The 15,197-nt window shown below is 46.2% G+C and overlaps 1 protein-coding gene across 50 annotated transcripts in view; it reads left to right on the forward strand.

Annotated features, from left to right (window-relative positions):
• Positions 1-15,197, forward strand: part of CELF2 (CUGBP Elav-like family member 2) — an 866,707-nt gene that overhangs the window by 812,093 nt on the left and 39,417 nt on the right. For all 50 annotated transcript variants that reach the window (XR_010146797.1, XR_010146799.1, XR_010146798.1 and 47 more), the window contains one exon: positions 6,700-6,834. Coding sequence is in view for 46 of the 50 variants with exons in the window: in XM_009457934.5 (XP_009456209.1) it covers positions 6,700-6,834 (135 nt within the window). In the remaining 4 variants the exon portion in view is untranslated. The remainder of the gene's footprint in view (positions 1-6,699; positions 6,835-15,197) is intronic.

Below are 15,197 nucleotides of genomic sequence, written 5' to 3' on the forward strand. Positions count from 1 at the left end.
ACCTAGTTCTTAGTTACAAATGAAGACACGATCACAAGTTCATTCCCAGACCTCTGGCATTCAGGCGAGTTGCACAAAAATCGTACTGGCCCCAGTGTTCTTGGACCCTGGGGCAGGGAGCGGTATTTCATGGTGAAGCAGCGCTAGACTGGAATCCGCCCCAGCTCTCACATCTGTTCATACTGTGGTGGGGCGAGCAAGGCCACTCCCAGTGGATATGGGGACTTGAGGGGGTAGAGTTAACTTCTGGGCCCCTGTCACATTGCCTCTCGAAACCCTGTGCTGGATCAGCCCTTTCCTTCCTCTTCCTCCCCTCCATCCGTCCCTCCCTATCCCTCCCTCCCTATCCCTTCTAAACTTCTCTCAGATGCAAAGTTTAAGGAAGGAAATGGATACCAATGCACAGGAGGAGAAGGAAGAGGTCAGAACAGCTCCAGATGGGGACCGAGAGGGCAGAGGGCAGCCCGTGGGTAGGCCAGGCTGGCAGGGAGAGGACAGGCACCCAGGGAAGGGGCGGGGCTCTCTCCTTTCAGGGAGTGGCCCTTGGAGAATGGCTCATGGTGTTTTCACCTCTTCATGCCCGTTTCCTCTGTAACATGTAGGAGAGTCACAATGCCCACACCACGTGGATGTGTTAGGAACCCTAGTAGCAGAGCACGGGTAAGGCACTGAGGAGCTTGCCTGGCACACGCTTTGTTCTTGCTTCTGCTGTCATTGTCGTTTAGGACAGTATTATTGCAGTTATTAGTCTGAGAGCTTCTTTTTTGAGCTTAACTCTGCACTAGGCATTGTTTGAGCTTTCTATGTGTTGACCCATTTAATCTCTTAATCCTCAAGAGGTGAGTTCTACTTCAGTCGCACTTTACACTTGAAAACCCCAAGGTGCAAACAGGTAACGAGCTTGCTCCAGGTAACAGGCTGCCAGTAAGTGAGGCAGAGCCAGCTTTCAGCCTGGGTCATGTGAGAGCAGGACCTGAGCTCTTGTTGACCAGCCTGCGCTGCCTTCAGGAGGTGGTGGTGATTGCTGCTGTTATCCCTGGTGTCACCAGTAGAGCTTGTGTTCCAAGAAACGTGAGGCCCTGCCTCACCTCTGGTGTACAAGCACTTAACTTCTTTTCTCTTTAAGACATGGGGTCTCACTCTGTTGCCCAGGCTGGACTTGAACTCCTGGGCCCAAGCGATCCTTTAGCCTCAGCCTCCTGAGTAGCTGGAACTATAGGCACACGCTACCACACCTGGCTTATGAGCACTTACTTCTGAAAATAAGAGTTGGGAGGACCATGAAAGCCTCATGGGTCAGCACACAAGGACTAGGAGAGGGACAGGCTGGAAGGGATGACATCTCCTGCAGCTTCTCAGCTGGGCTGTGCTTTGCTTTCCTGTGCTTCTCTACCATCCCCATCGAATCAAAGACTTCAGGGAGGATTTCATTCTGAATCTGGGCCTATTTCAAGAAACTGATGAGCTGGTGGGATTTCTTCCCCACTCCCTGACATCTCCCTGCTCTGATATCCAGCAGTCTGCTCGGGTACACAGACTATCATGTTTTCTACTTTATGCTCAGTGTGTTGCACAGGGTCTAGCCCATCATGGCCACTCAGTAATTACTGGATGGTTGGATGGATGGATGATGGGTAGATAGATGGATGGGTGAGTAGATGATGGGTGAGTGAGTGGGTGGATAATGGATGGATGGGTGATAATGGATGGATGATGAATGGATAGATGGGTGGATGATGGGTGGATGGGTAGATGGATGGGTGACTAGATGATGGATGGGGGCTGAATGATGATGGATGGGTGGGTGGGTGGATGCATGGTTGATGGACGATGGGTGGATAATGGGTGGGTGGATGATGGATGGATGGATGGGTGGGTCAAATATGTCCTGGAGGGGGACTCCCTGGCCTGAGCCTAGAATGGTGGCTCTGCTTGTCATTAATCAGTGCCAGATCATAGATGGATGTGGGGTAGATGATGAGTGGATGGGTGGATGGTGGGTGGATGAGGGATGAGTGTGTGGTGGGTGGATGATGGATGGGGAGGGGTAGGTGGATGATGGATGACTGTGTGGTAGGTGGATGATGGATGACTGTGTGGTAGGTGGATGAGGGATGAGTGTGTGGTGGGTGGATGAGGGATGAGTGTGTGGTGGGTGGATGAGGGATGAGTGTGTGGTGGGTGGATGAGGGATGAGTGTGGTGGGTGGATGAGGGATGAGTGTGTGGGGGGTGGAGGAGGGATGAGTGTGTGGTGGGTGGATGAGGGATGAGTGTGTGGTGGGTGGAGGAGGGATGAGTGTGGTGGGGGATGAGGGATGAGTGTGTGGTGGGTGGATGAGGGATGAGTGTGTGGTAAGTGGATGATGGATGAGTGTGTGGTAGGTGGATGATGGATGAGTGTGTGGTGGGTGGATGAGGGATGAGTGTGTGGTGGGTGGATGATGGATGAGTGTGTGGTGAGTGGATGAGGGATGAGTGTGGTGGGTGGATGATGGATGGAGGGGTGGGTGGATGATGGATGACTGTGTGGTAGGTGGATGAGGGATGAGTGTGGTGGGTGGATGAGGGATGAGTGTGTGGTGGGTGGATGAGGGATGAGTGTGTGGTGGGTGGATGATGGATGGATGGGTGGGAGCATGATGGACGGAGGGGTGGGTGGATGATGGATGACTGTGTGGTAGGTGGATGATGGATGAGTGTGTGGTGGGTGGATGAGGGATGAGTGTGTGGTGGGTGGATGAGGGATGAGTGTGTGGTGGGTGGATGAGGGATGAGTGTGTGGTGGGTGGATGAGGGATGAGTGTGTGGTGGGTGGATGATGGATGGATGGGTAGGAGCATGATGGACAGAGGGGTGGGTGGATGATGGATGGATGGTGGGTGAATGATGGATAGATGGATGGGTGGGAGGATCCATACCACAGTGAGGGATGGATGGGTGTGCTGATGAAGGATGTGTGAGTGTGTGGATGATGGATAAGTGGATGATGGATGGATGGGTGAGAGGATAATGGATGGATGGGTGGGTGGATGGATAGATAGTTGGGTAGATATGTGGGTGGATGGATGGATGGTGGATGGATGGTGGGCGGATGATGGATGGATGGGTGGGAGAATAATGGATAGATGGGTGGATGATAGGTGGGTGGATGGATGGATAGTTGGGTAGATATGTGGGTGGATGGGTGGATGGATGGATGGTGGTTAGATGATGGATAGATGGGTGGGAGCATCTATTCCACAATGAGGGATGGATGAGTGTGTGGATGAGAGATGGATGGATGTGTGGATGATGGATGGGTGGGAGGATAGTGGATCTGTGGATGGATAATTAAGTGGATGGATGGATAGTTGGGTGGTTACGCGGAATGATGGATGGATGGGTGGGTGGGTGGATGGGCGGATGATGGATATATGGATGGATGGTTGGATGGATGGATGGGCAGATAGATGGACGAGCAAATATGGATCCGCCTCCTTGATTGGTTCTGACTAACTCTTCTTCTCTCCTTTTGTCCTCAAATCCCTCAGATGCTGGGGATCACAGTGTCCTCTCCTTTCCACTCTTCATCTCAGCTTCCTTGACTCATAGTTTTTCCTTTCCTTGCAGTCTGGCTGTTGAGCAGTGTTAGCTATGCCCCAGTGTGGTGCCTCAGAGACTCAGCCACTCCCCCTGGACTTTCCAGGCGGCAGCAGGGAAAGGCTTAGGAGAATGTCAGAAACTGTTGGGTGGTAAAGTGTGTGGAGGAGAAATGAAGAGGAGGACACCCAGGCCCTTAGCCCTGGATCCTAAAGGAGCGGGCAGTGGAGAGAACCTGAGTGCTGTCAGCTCAGTTCCAGGACCTTTAGTGAATGTCAGTGGGTGAGAGAAGGACTAAACATGGGCCCTAGTAAGTATTTGTACAGTGGATTAGTTAATGATTGAGAGGAAACAGCCAATATTTGATGCTGTTGTAAATACCAAAGAACTAATAAATAATGGGGAAAACTAAAACCTTGGCTAGCTCTGTACAGACAATACTCTTCAGAGCAATTTATGTAAATGTCAAACTTGTCTGTTACCCTGTTTGTTTGTCTTACATAGATTTGCTCATCACCTACTATATATATTCGTGTGTGTCTGTGTGTGTGTGTGTGTGTGTGTGTGTGTGTGTGTGTGTTTACATGGACTTGAAAATGAGTAAGACATAATTTTTGTCCTAAAGGAACTTGGTATCTGGTTGGGAGGGCAAGAAATACATATAAATAATGTCAACATAGGGTATGATGAGAGCCACGAAAGAGTTATAAACAAACAGATAAAGAAATTTGCAGCTAACAGAGAAAGCGTGTGCATTAAATGTAAACCCTGTCTCCTTAGGAGGAGGCTATGGGATGGGGCAGAAGGCTCTGCCAAGGCCCAGGAGAGTCTCCTCCATGGCTGTGAGGCCTTGGCCAGGGACCTGATGTCTCTGACCCAAGTGGGCCAGCTGAGCCAGGCCATCAACACAGCTCCATCACTGAGGCTCCTACCTGGGAGGGTCATATATGTCCTGGAGGGGGACCCGCTGGCCTGAGCCTAGAATGGTGGCTCTGCCTGTCATTAATCGGTGCCATATGCATATTGTAGGCTTTGATTTTGGTGCTAAGCCCTGTTCTTGTGTGCTCAGCCATATGTTGGTGGTGTGGTCTGGTCATGGTTCACGTTAGAGGAAGCACACATCATGAGAGAGCCCAGAGGGCATGGACAGACCTGCGTGAATGTACCTCATTCCTTGCAAGACCTCGCACAGCCTTGATGCTCCCTCACACTCAAGTCAAACATGCATTCATGTGTTTGTAGGAAATAGCCCCTTGCTGGGGCCATCTTGGTCTGCAGTAGGGCCAGGCAATTTGCGTATTTCCTCCATTTTCCTAAAGTAAAACTGAAAAATGAGACCAGGGCCTCTCAACACCCACGTTCTCATGAATATGGCACTGTGTGACCCTTGACGAGAGAAAACCAGAGAGTGCTTTCTTTTGATTGTGTTCACTTGATAAAGCAAGGTTGCCAGAAGTCTGCCCTTTTCTTGCAGAAATTCACAGGATTACACAATACTTCTGTCCCACTTTCAAGCATCCCTGTGAAATAAGTAGGTTTTGAAAAGCAGGTGCTTGGCTTTCAACCTAAGCCAAAAGGTCTGGATGTCTCCTGGAAGAAGACAGAGTATCACTTTGGACAAAATGCAAATCCATTTAGCAACCAAGACAGGAGGAACTTTTTTCTAAGTGCAAATGCACCCTGGTTGAGGAGGCCAGGGCAGAAGAGTGCTGTCTAGAGCACTCAGCAGCCAGGCACTGAGCTGCGCCCATGGCTGGGGGCTTACACTTGTATGTTGCTAGAACATTCTCTCATCCCTCCACCAACGCCCCTACACACACATTACGGAAGCAGCTCTCAGGGCACTCTCCCTAAAGAAGACTAAAGTTGCTCCGTAGATATTGATTAAGTATCTGGACTTAAGGCCAGAGAAGAAGGTAAAATGAAGCTGAAGTCCACCATCTTTCTATCTTCAGTTCCTCTGTGTAGGGAGAGAACCATTGTTTCATGCTTCTCACATGTGCAGTCTTCTGGTAAAGTGAATCATAGAAACATAATTTGACCATTCAGAGAACCTTTGGACTGAGAGATGGAAGCGGGCTACAGGGAGAAAAGATAGTTAAACTGACTATCCGGTGTAGACAGCAGGGCTGAGCCCACCCCTAGATTGTTGCCCCAAATCTCTCAGCTAATCCCACTCTTATCTTCATGCTAATTTTCATTTCTATTTTTTTCATAATTTTCATGAGTCACACATTTATTCTAGTTAAAGTCCCTCTTTTAAAATATAAATCGCTTTAAAAGGTAAATACAAATATTTTACAAATAAAACTATTAAGGTGCAGCCATTTCTATTCAGTCATTCTTGTATTCATCAAATATGAAATTTGAACTCCCTATGGACACATTTTAGGGTTCACACTTGAATCCAGAGAGAGAAGTTCAATGGCAATAGCAATAACAAAAATAAAAGGTGACATTCATTGAGCTCTTAACGTTGTGCCAAAGTAATTTGCTTTCATCATCTTATTTAATCTGCACAACAACCCTTCAAGGTGGGGTTCAGTTAAATGCTGCCACTCATTGTCAAGAAATAGATTAACAGGCTTAGAACCCATACCAGTTCAGCTTCCAGTAAAATGTAGTTTCTTCTGAAATACCTTGTTTTGAGGGACTGAGTTTACCTTGAAGCCCTTCCTCCAGCTGCTGCCACATCTCACCATGTCTTGGCAGCTATGTCATAGAAGCTGCCAGTCCACAAGGCCCTACTCTGGCCAGTCAGCACTGAAATCTCTCCTCTTTTCCACTTATCTCTACAGCATGGCAGGAAGGCCCTGGGCTGAGAATACTGGTTAGCGAGGGAGAAGCGCAGGCTCTGCCAGGGAGAACTACGGGGTGGGATTCAGGCTCCTTTCTGGGTATGTGGTCTCTAGGAAGAGCAATTGCATCAGAGAGAACTGAAGGAGAGGTGGCCTTGGAGGAGAGGGCTGGAGAGCCCAGCTCCCACCCAGGCAGGTGACCTTGCACAGGGTCGTCTGCTCTCATCACGTGTCCTGACGATTTGATGAGCCCGCTCTTGTTTGGAAACTGTAGAAGTGTGAGGCCTGTTGCTAAAAGTAACTTTCTCTTCCCTCCACAGGCATGAATGCTTTACAGTTGCAGAACCTGGCGACGCTGGCTGCTGCTGCAGCTGCGGCCCAGACCTCAGCCACCAGCACCAATGCAAACCCTCTCTCTACCACGAGCAGCGCCCTGGGAGCCCTCACGAGTCCCGGTGAGTGTGGGGGGTGCTCTTCCCTTGCAGGTGATGCAGCAGGAGTGGCAGGTAGGTTTCCGTGCCTCCAGGTGCAAAGGGTGAGGCTAGACGTGTCCAGGATGGAGCCGGGATACTACACTGGGCTGCTTTATGTCATTGGGTTATTTTATTTTTAAAAATGATCAAAGTTCGAATTTGTCTTTTATTTTCCATGGATGATATGAAAAAAAGTTTTCAGTGAGAATCCACTGTGCAAGCCGTTCTCACACATTCACTCTGTTTTAAACACTAGTCCATTCAACACTAGTTAAGTTGTTACCACTATGAAGAGCCTCCGTCTCTTAGTCTTTCTTTGTCCTGTCCTTTTTCAAAAAAGCAATGTAAGAATTCTGTTTCAAAATTCCTAATCATTCCCATGTCACATTTCACACCAACTCCATCCATCACATTTGATTTTAAAATCCACAGTCCAATAAGGAACATCTTTGCTCATTTCTGGTCAGGCTCTGGGGTGTGTCATTTAAAGTCTTTTTTTCTTCACAAATTTTGTTGCCTTATTCAAAAGCAGATGCCAGTTGTCTTTTCATACAAGCCAGATAGAATGTGGTTGCTTAGATACCGTGATTTGAGGTTTTGTTTTTTTTTTTAATTTAAAAAAGTCGAACGTTTCACTGGCTTTCCATCTCTGAGTTTTCCAGACCTCAATAGATGATCTCACCTCCTTTTCTGTTACATGAAGGAGATGGCCTGGACAGTCTCTAAGCTTCCTTCTAACTTTCAAAATCCCATGACCCCCTATCAGCTGTGCCCCCAAAGATTAGCTAAGTGTTGGAAAAACTTTAATGAAAAAATAGCTTCAGGAAACACACATCGAAACTACAGCCCACTCCACACTGGCTGTTTTAGGGCTTTTGACTTGAGGAAGGAATGAGGCAGGTTCCTAGAGCTGGCAGTTCTCAAAAGAGCAGTTGCCCTTTGTCTCTGCATAAAACATTGTGTATCTAAGACATTTCACCTGGGGGATTGTTTCGAGGGAGAAGTCTGAGAGATGTTTAGGAGAAGCTGGTGGATTTCCCTGTAATGTGCTGAAATCGCATGGCAGGTGTATTGACTTCACTGTGTACAGTGTCTTCAAAAACATACCGTTACTATATGAGGGCCTTATCTAATATAATAAACACTATTCCTGAAAAATCAACTTTGTCACCCTTAATTTCAGGAAATTAAGTGATAGCTTCAGTGCAACACATCAACTTATTTAAGTAAATCCTGTAACGATCCCTTTTGAGAAATAAACATTTTTAACATGATAGATTTCCCCTTCATAAAAATAAGTCATTTTTTTAAAAACATGAAAATTAGACCCTCCCAACTTAGATTTCATAAATCAGATTAAAATGTATTTTCTTAAGTGGGATTTTTTTCTCCCCTGTGAGCACTTTGATTACCCCAAAATAGCACGGAGTATTGTGAATGCATTTTGGGGCATCTTCAGTCCAAAGGAGGCTTGACAGTTTAAGAAGCCAAATGCAGAAGCAGCTGTCGGCTGATTGGTGTAGCTAAGATAACTCAAAAATCATATCCCAAAAGCGCTTTGTGGTGTGAGCAGGACAGATGTGCTGCCTACCTTCGGGAGTCCTTCAGTCCATCAGGGACTTGGACAAGAAGCAAAGCAATGAGTGACAGATCTGTGACAGAATCCCACTGAACAAGGGGAAAGGGGACTGGAGGAGGCGACCCCTCTCTCAAAAGGTGACCTTTGAGCAGAGACCTGAGTTCCGTGACAGAAGCCATAGCGCGTGTTGAGGCAGAGGACAGAGCCAGTGGGTGGGGGAGAGCGGAGTGGGGGCTCTGTGGTGGACCGCGTCCGTTCCAGCCCACGTTGGGAGGAGTGTGAGCTTGTTGCAACCTTCGTAAAATGTGGGCTTCTGGAGATGATGCCACTGCACTCCAGCCTGGGCGACGAGCGAGACTCCGTCTAAAAAAAAAAAAAAAAAAAAACGTGGGCCACTCAGACGGTTTAGGGCGACGGCCTAGGTGTTAGTCGGAAAGGAATTTTAAACGTATGTGACTATTTTCAATTTCTTCCTGAGACTGCAGTGGAGGAAAATGTGTTGTGGAATGAGCCTTCCTCCCTGCTGGAGTCAAAACCACACCAGCGCAGCGTCCTTGCCTCGACTGCTCTGTAAGAGGCTTCTTGCCCTTCAGAACACGCCGCTCGCTTAGGTGTCACTGAGAGCGATTTTTCTCTTCTCTACTGAGGAATGCTTTGCATAATAACTGAAAGTATTTTATTAGAATCCTAAAGTGTAGCAGCAGCAATGATTGAAATCTACATTTCAATTATTTTTCTTAAGTGTAACTAAAAAATCTGATGTTTAAGTGAAAGTAAATTATTTGTCTAATTTCCATCAGGGACTTTTTGAAAGTCACAGAAAATGTGGTTAGTAGAATTCATGAATCTCCACTTCATCAAGGCAATTTCCTAGAAGATAAAAGGGGTTGAAAGCCATTCCCAAGGCCATTGCCATTATTTACTTTTTAAATAATAATAAACTGGGCATACTATTTGGACCATGAGCCAGTTCACTCGCCCTGTGAGTTGAAGGGAAGCCTCATCCCATCTCTCCTCCACAGGCCTGGGGTTTACCCTGTTTTTAAGCGTGTCTCTTAAGCTTCAGGCAAATTCATCTGGAAAGCAAAGGGACAATTCAATCCCCCAAACTGTTAATTTTTTTAATAATTGTAAATTTATCATTTCAATTTTGCATACCCTACAAATGCTGTAGGAAAAGTCTCCCTACAGCATTATTATAAATGATTTTAAACAGTCTTGGCTTTAAAACATGAAAGACTAAGTCTTAATTTTTGTTAAAAAAAATCCCCTCAGGCAATAAATAGGTTCCTTTGTCTCATGGCCTTGAAATAAAAATTAAAATAGTTTAAATTGCCCATGGTTAAAATAAGTGTTTCATGCAATTATCAGATGGTAGTGAATAAAATTAGAAATTAAATCATGAAAGAATAAAAACCAGGTAAGTGCATATTATGCCTTTTATGAGTTTCTCACGGGTCTTTTGAAGCCTAATTTAATCATGTTTCTTGTCTTTTATTTTGATATGATCATTTTACCTGTGTTTACCCCAGTCTTCTATTTAGTTAATTAATTCTTGGGTCATTTATTGTTACCCAGTTTTTAACCTGTTTTTGAGGACTGTGTCTCTGTTTATGTAAGAGGCAAATTGTCTAGAAGGGGTGTAGCTAGGTATTAAAGAAGATAATGTTTGTCTTCCATTCAGCTTGCAGATGAGTTAGTTTTGTCTGGTAATTTTGAGAGCTTGAAGAGACTGTTACTGTTACCACACATGAATATTTTTTGGTATTTTTTGGTCTAAAATATATTGCATTCACGTACCATGTTATTCCACTGAACTTCTTCTGTCTTCTTCTTTAAAGAAAAGGATGCTTTAAAATTCTCCAAATGCTTCTGTAAGTGCAGACTTGACCAAGTACACATCCAGGATCATAGACTGGTTCTTCCCATGGTACAAGGCATTCTAAAATGCTAGGAAGCATTTTTTCATTCCCACCATTGACCCTTCAAAGAGATATCACTTTGAATTCTGGGTGGTATTTTCCCCATCTTCAAGGTATCCCCAGCTTCCTTGAAGGCTGTGACAAACACCAGGCTTCAAGGAAATGGTGACACTTCCTCTTTGACTATCTGAGGGTAACAGAGATTGGAGTGTTTGGACGTTGTTCAGGCATTCCCTGCTCGCCTCACATAGTCATGACCGATAGACGGTGACTGTTGTTCTTGCACACCTGTGTCACCAAAGCAGCTGAATGAGCAGTGGGAAATGAGAATTCACCCTTGAAGTTATCCTGTGGCCTTTCCATTGACAGGGGCTTTGTCGCCACCTTCAATAGATGTCTGCATTTGCATCAGAGGAGAACTTGCATTAGGCAAAGAGGTGTGATGCATAAGCTGGTTTAACCCACATTTCTGAGCCTTCTAGTTCATGCAGGGCAAATACATAAAAATGAGTTGGGGCCTGCACTGCCCCCTCCAAGTGGTGACATGCACGAGGCAGTATCACAAGATGGGAAAGAGTGGGGCAGGAGAGAGGGACAGACAGATGGACAAAGAGGCTGTCTCCCCAAGACTACTGCAGTGGTCCCACATCCTCAGAGTCGAGAATTAAACTTGCCCCACAGACCTGCCCTTCCCGCTGCCTGCCCCACCCTGCTAAATGGATTGTCCCAGTGGCTGATGTGACTTGGTCGCTGATCTTTGCAGCTGGCCCCTGGCTCAGCTGCGTGCCTCATCAGCCCCTCAGTTCTCCCTGTGAAGCATCATTTCCCTCCCAGGCAACAGGAGCCTGGAAGAGACCCTTGTCTTCTCTCTCCTTGTACTACTGGAACAGCCTCCTACTTGGCCCCTTCCCTCTGTCTGTCTTACACACTGTTGGCAACTGTGGTCTAGACTGGAGTGAAACAAACTCCTGAGTGTGGCATTCAGGGTCCACCTGGACCACCTCCGCCCTTCCGTCCAGAATCCAGCCAGCACACACTCGCCCAGATCAGGCCACCCCCCGTAGCCCAGCCACGCCGTCGGCCTTTACGCCATTATTCTTGCAAGCTTCTCTACCTAGAACATCTCCCCCATTTCCTCCCACAAAAATCTAATACATCACTAATACTTGTTGCAGTGCTCATTCTTGAGAATAGTGTGGGTGGGTATAAAAGCGTTTCTAATGCACATTATAAAAAGTATAGTTTATGCTGCTTCTGTAATTTACACTATAAGAAGATTTTTGGCGGTAATTAGTAAAAACTGTTTTCAGTAACCTACTACTTTTATGAATCAATGCAAATGCCACCTCTACCATGAAGCCTTCTAGTTAGGATTGATCACTTCCACATCGTATTGCTGAGTAAGTTCCTAGCTCATTCTAGACCTGGGGCAGTGCAGAGGTTCCTGAGGAGCTGTCGGGCTGCTTGAGGCCAGGGGCAGAGAGGGCTGGAGTGTCAGTGCTGGCCAGGCGTTCTGCAGACGTCACCCCTCTCCTGTGCTCCCAGGGCACACTCGGCCTCCCTTCACTAACACTGACCCTGTTGTCTGCAGGACGGTGATGTGGGCACTCGCTTTGTGTCTTGCCCTCTAGCCAGTGAGTTCTTTTAAAGTAGGGACGGTGTGTTATTTACTCATAATTCCCCCTTGCATCTGGAGCAGCACATCAGACACAGGCCCTCAAGTGCTGTTTGTTTTTTTTTTAATTCAGTGGAATAGCGAAGCAAAAATTGTCAAAGACAAATGTTTAAGGGCCATCTGTTCAGTCTAGTTTAGCGCACACGTCTCTAAGGAGGCAGCTAAATCCCTCACAGTGACGTTGGCAGGGTCAGCGCACCCACCCAGTTCACCTGTAAGGCGTGCCTCTGCCTGGATCCCTCAAGAACCAAACCTGCAATTTGGTTTCACCTTACAGGTGAATACTCAGGTCCAACAGGTTTCTGAAGAATAAATCAGTACTAACTTACACCAAAACAATCATATGAAGCAGTCTTTTTATTACAGGGGCAGCTTATTTTACAAATAGTGGCTTTCAAAATGTTCTGATGTCATGATATAGAATAAGTACGAGTCTGGTATCAGAGAAGGGCATTTCACCTTCGGAAGAACCACCTACTCTAATGTGTGCTTTTGAAAGATAACATCACGGCAGATCATCCCCAGAAAGTGTCCATTAGCTCTGTGTGCACTGCTAAGTCCACATAGTCTTCCGGTGCCTGCCCACACTGCTTACATAAGCAAGGTCCCATTTAGCTTTTTAGAGTATTTTTTACTTATACCACACTTATAAAATACAGGGCATTTTATAAGTGCAGGGGACCAGTTATTCCTGGGAAGATGGGCTTAGCCTTTACCGTCCTCTTTTTCTTCTTACACCCATCTTTTGTCGTTGTTTATTCTTAAGAGAAAGAAGGAAATCTCAAGGTAGACCATTCTTCCCTCCACTAGCGGCTAAGTGTCTCAGTCAGGCAGAGTCAAGCCAGTTGGTAAAATGGGCTGTTCATGTGTGGGTTTCAATCTGTCAAACGGCCAGGCGCAGTGGCTCACGCCTGTAATCCCAACACTTTGGGAGGCCGAGGCGGGTGGATCACGAGGTCAGGAGTTCAAGACCAGCCTGGGCAAGATGATGAAACCCAGTCTCGATTAAAACTACAGAAATTAGCCAGGCGCAGTGGCAGGTGCCAGTAATCCCAGCTACTCGGGAGGCTGAGGCAGGAGAATCATTTGAATCCAGGCGGCAGAGGCTGCAGTGACCAAGATCACACCGTTGCACTCCAGCCTGGGCAACACAGTGAGACTCTTTCTCAACAACAACAACAACAAATCTGTCAAACGCCTTTTTATTTTTTATTTTAGCTTTCCTATGGTGCTGACAGTCAAACTTGTTTACACTCTTATTGCTGCAGTAGAAAGAGCACTGACCTCCCGGTCTTTGCTCATTTCCTGCAAGTTTCAACATTTTACACTGCTTTTCTGAAAATTGTCTTCTTTGCTCGTGACATTATGGGGCTCACTTTATTTTCATTAATGTTAATGGAGTCACACATTACATAACATGTTCTGTAAATAAAATGACTCTGTAGTGACTGTCACCTCTTGATAGTTTTTTTTTCATTCATTCAACAAATATGTATCAAGCATCTGTGTGCCTGGAACTGTTCCAGCACTGGAGACACATCAGTAGACAAAGCTGATGAAGATTCCTGCCTGCATGTCCTTTCTCTTCTAGCATCAGCTTTTAAGAAAAGCGTCATTTTACTGAATTCACACCATGGTAAAAACAATTTGAATAGCCTTTAAGTATAAATTGTAACTTCTACACTCTTAAAACGTCATAACCAATATTTTGTATATCTTACGTTAAATTTTGTGAATGAGACCAAGAGTGGGAGAGGGAAGCTCTCTTCTCTCCTTTCTTCCTCTCCTTTGAGCTGTACCATCTTTCTGTGTGTTTGGTGCAGCAGAGAGCTGGGAGTAGGGCCCCCCTTAAGGTAGAACTGCAAGTGGCCAAACCAGAAAGCGAGAGGGTTTAGCACTCGGCCCTGCTGCTCGGGCTGCTCTGTGGCTTCTCCACAGAAGCATGACACACAAACCAGGTGGTTTGAAAGTTCTTAGGCATGTAAGACTGATACTGTTGGGGAGAACAGTAGTTGGAAACAGTGTGTCTGCCTAGTAAATGTCCTTTATTTGGCATTGATCATCCTGCTTCTAAAGGAGGAGAGAGCATGCAAACCCCTCCCACCCAGAGGGGTTTTGAGGGCCCCTTGTGTGGAGGGAGTTTGGGTGTGCAATGAACTTCTGCCTAGTGAGTGGATGGATACTTCAGGCAGTTGGTGCGATGCCCCAACCTGGAGCAGGCTGGAGTCTCTTAATAGTCTGTAACCAATTTAAAGCTTAATAAAGCTGCGCAGCTTTGGGGGTAGAGATATTTACGGTTCACCACAGAGCCCACGCTGGGATTTATGCAAGTAGATTCCACCTGTGCCCTGAGCTCTCCTTGGCGGGTGCCTTCATCCCCGGGATGGACAGATCCTCGCGTGCATCTTAGGGCTGCCACTCACCAAGCGCATTGTTCCTTGTTTTGAGTGGGCTTTTTAATATGTGCAGACATCGACTCTAATTCTTCACGTATTTGCTTTTTGCTGTTGGTGGCGCTGGACTCTGTGCTAAGTGTGATTTGTTTTTAAATATTGCTTTGCACACTCTTCTGTATTGTGGCAAATCCACATCAGATCCCCTTGTGGTGTTTATATGAGCTCAGGCTGTGTTTTCTGTCCAGCCACTTAATGAGATTTTTTATTCTCACTAAATCACAGAAATTTTTATTTCTGTGATCTTGTATGATACAAACATGTTATCACCACTAGCACTGGTGAAAAGCATGTGTTGCTTAATTGTGTTATATTAGGTGGGAAAAATCAGCAAAGCTTTATTCTAGTCACAACTTCCCAGAAGCGTATACTGTAAGTTCCATTTCTTCAGACTTGAAAGCAATAAAATGGAAATTTTTAGTTCAGATGTGGTTTAATCCCGAGAACCAGTCACCATCAACTAGATGCATTGGCCACCTACAAACACAAGCAAAATGCACCGACCTGTACAGCACAGACAGCAGGAAGGCAGGTAAGGTACAGGGGTCAGTGACAGGAGAGGTTCTGCCCCAAGGAAGTAAGGGAAATTTTAGTAGAAGAGTTGACATTTGAGCCAAAATGTTCAGGGTGGGTAGGATGTTTAAAAGTAGAAGCAGAATGGGAGATACATCAAATGTGGGAAAATGCAGAAATAGCATTTAATCAGCAAATGGAAG

The sequence above is a fragment of the Pan troglodytes genome, chromosome 8, assembly GCF_028858775.2.
Source record: "Pan troglodytes isolate AG18354 chromosome 8, NHGRI_mPanTro3-v2.0_pri, whole genome shotgun sequence".
NCBI classification, from domain to species: Eukaryota; Metazoa; Chordata; class Mammalia; order Primates; family Hominidae; genus Pan; species Pan troglodytes.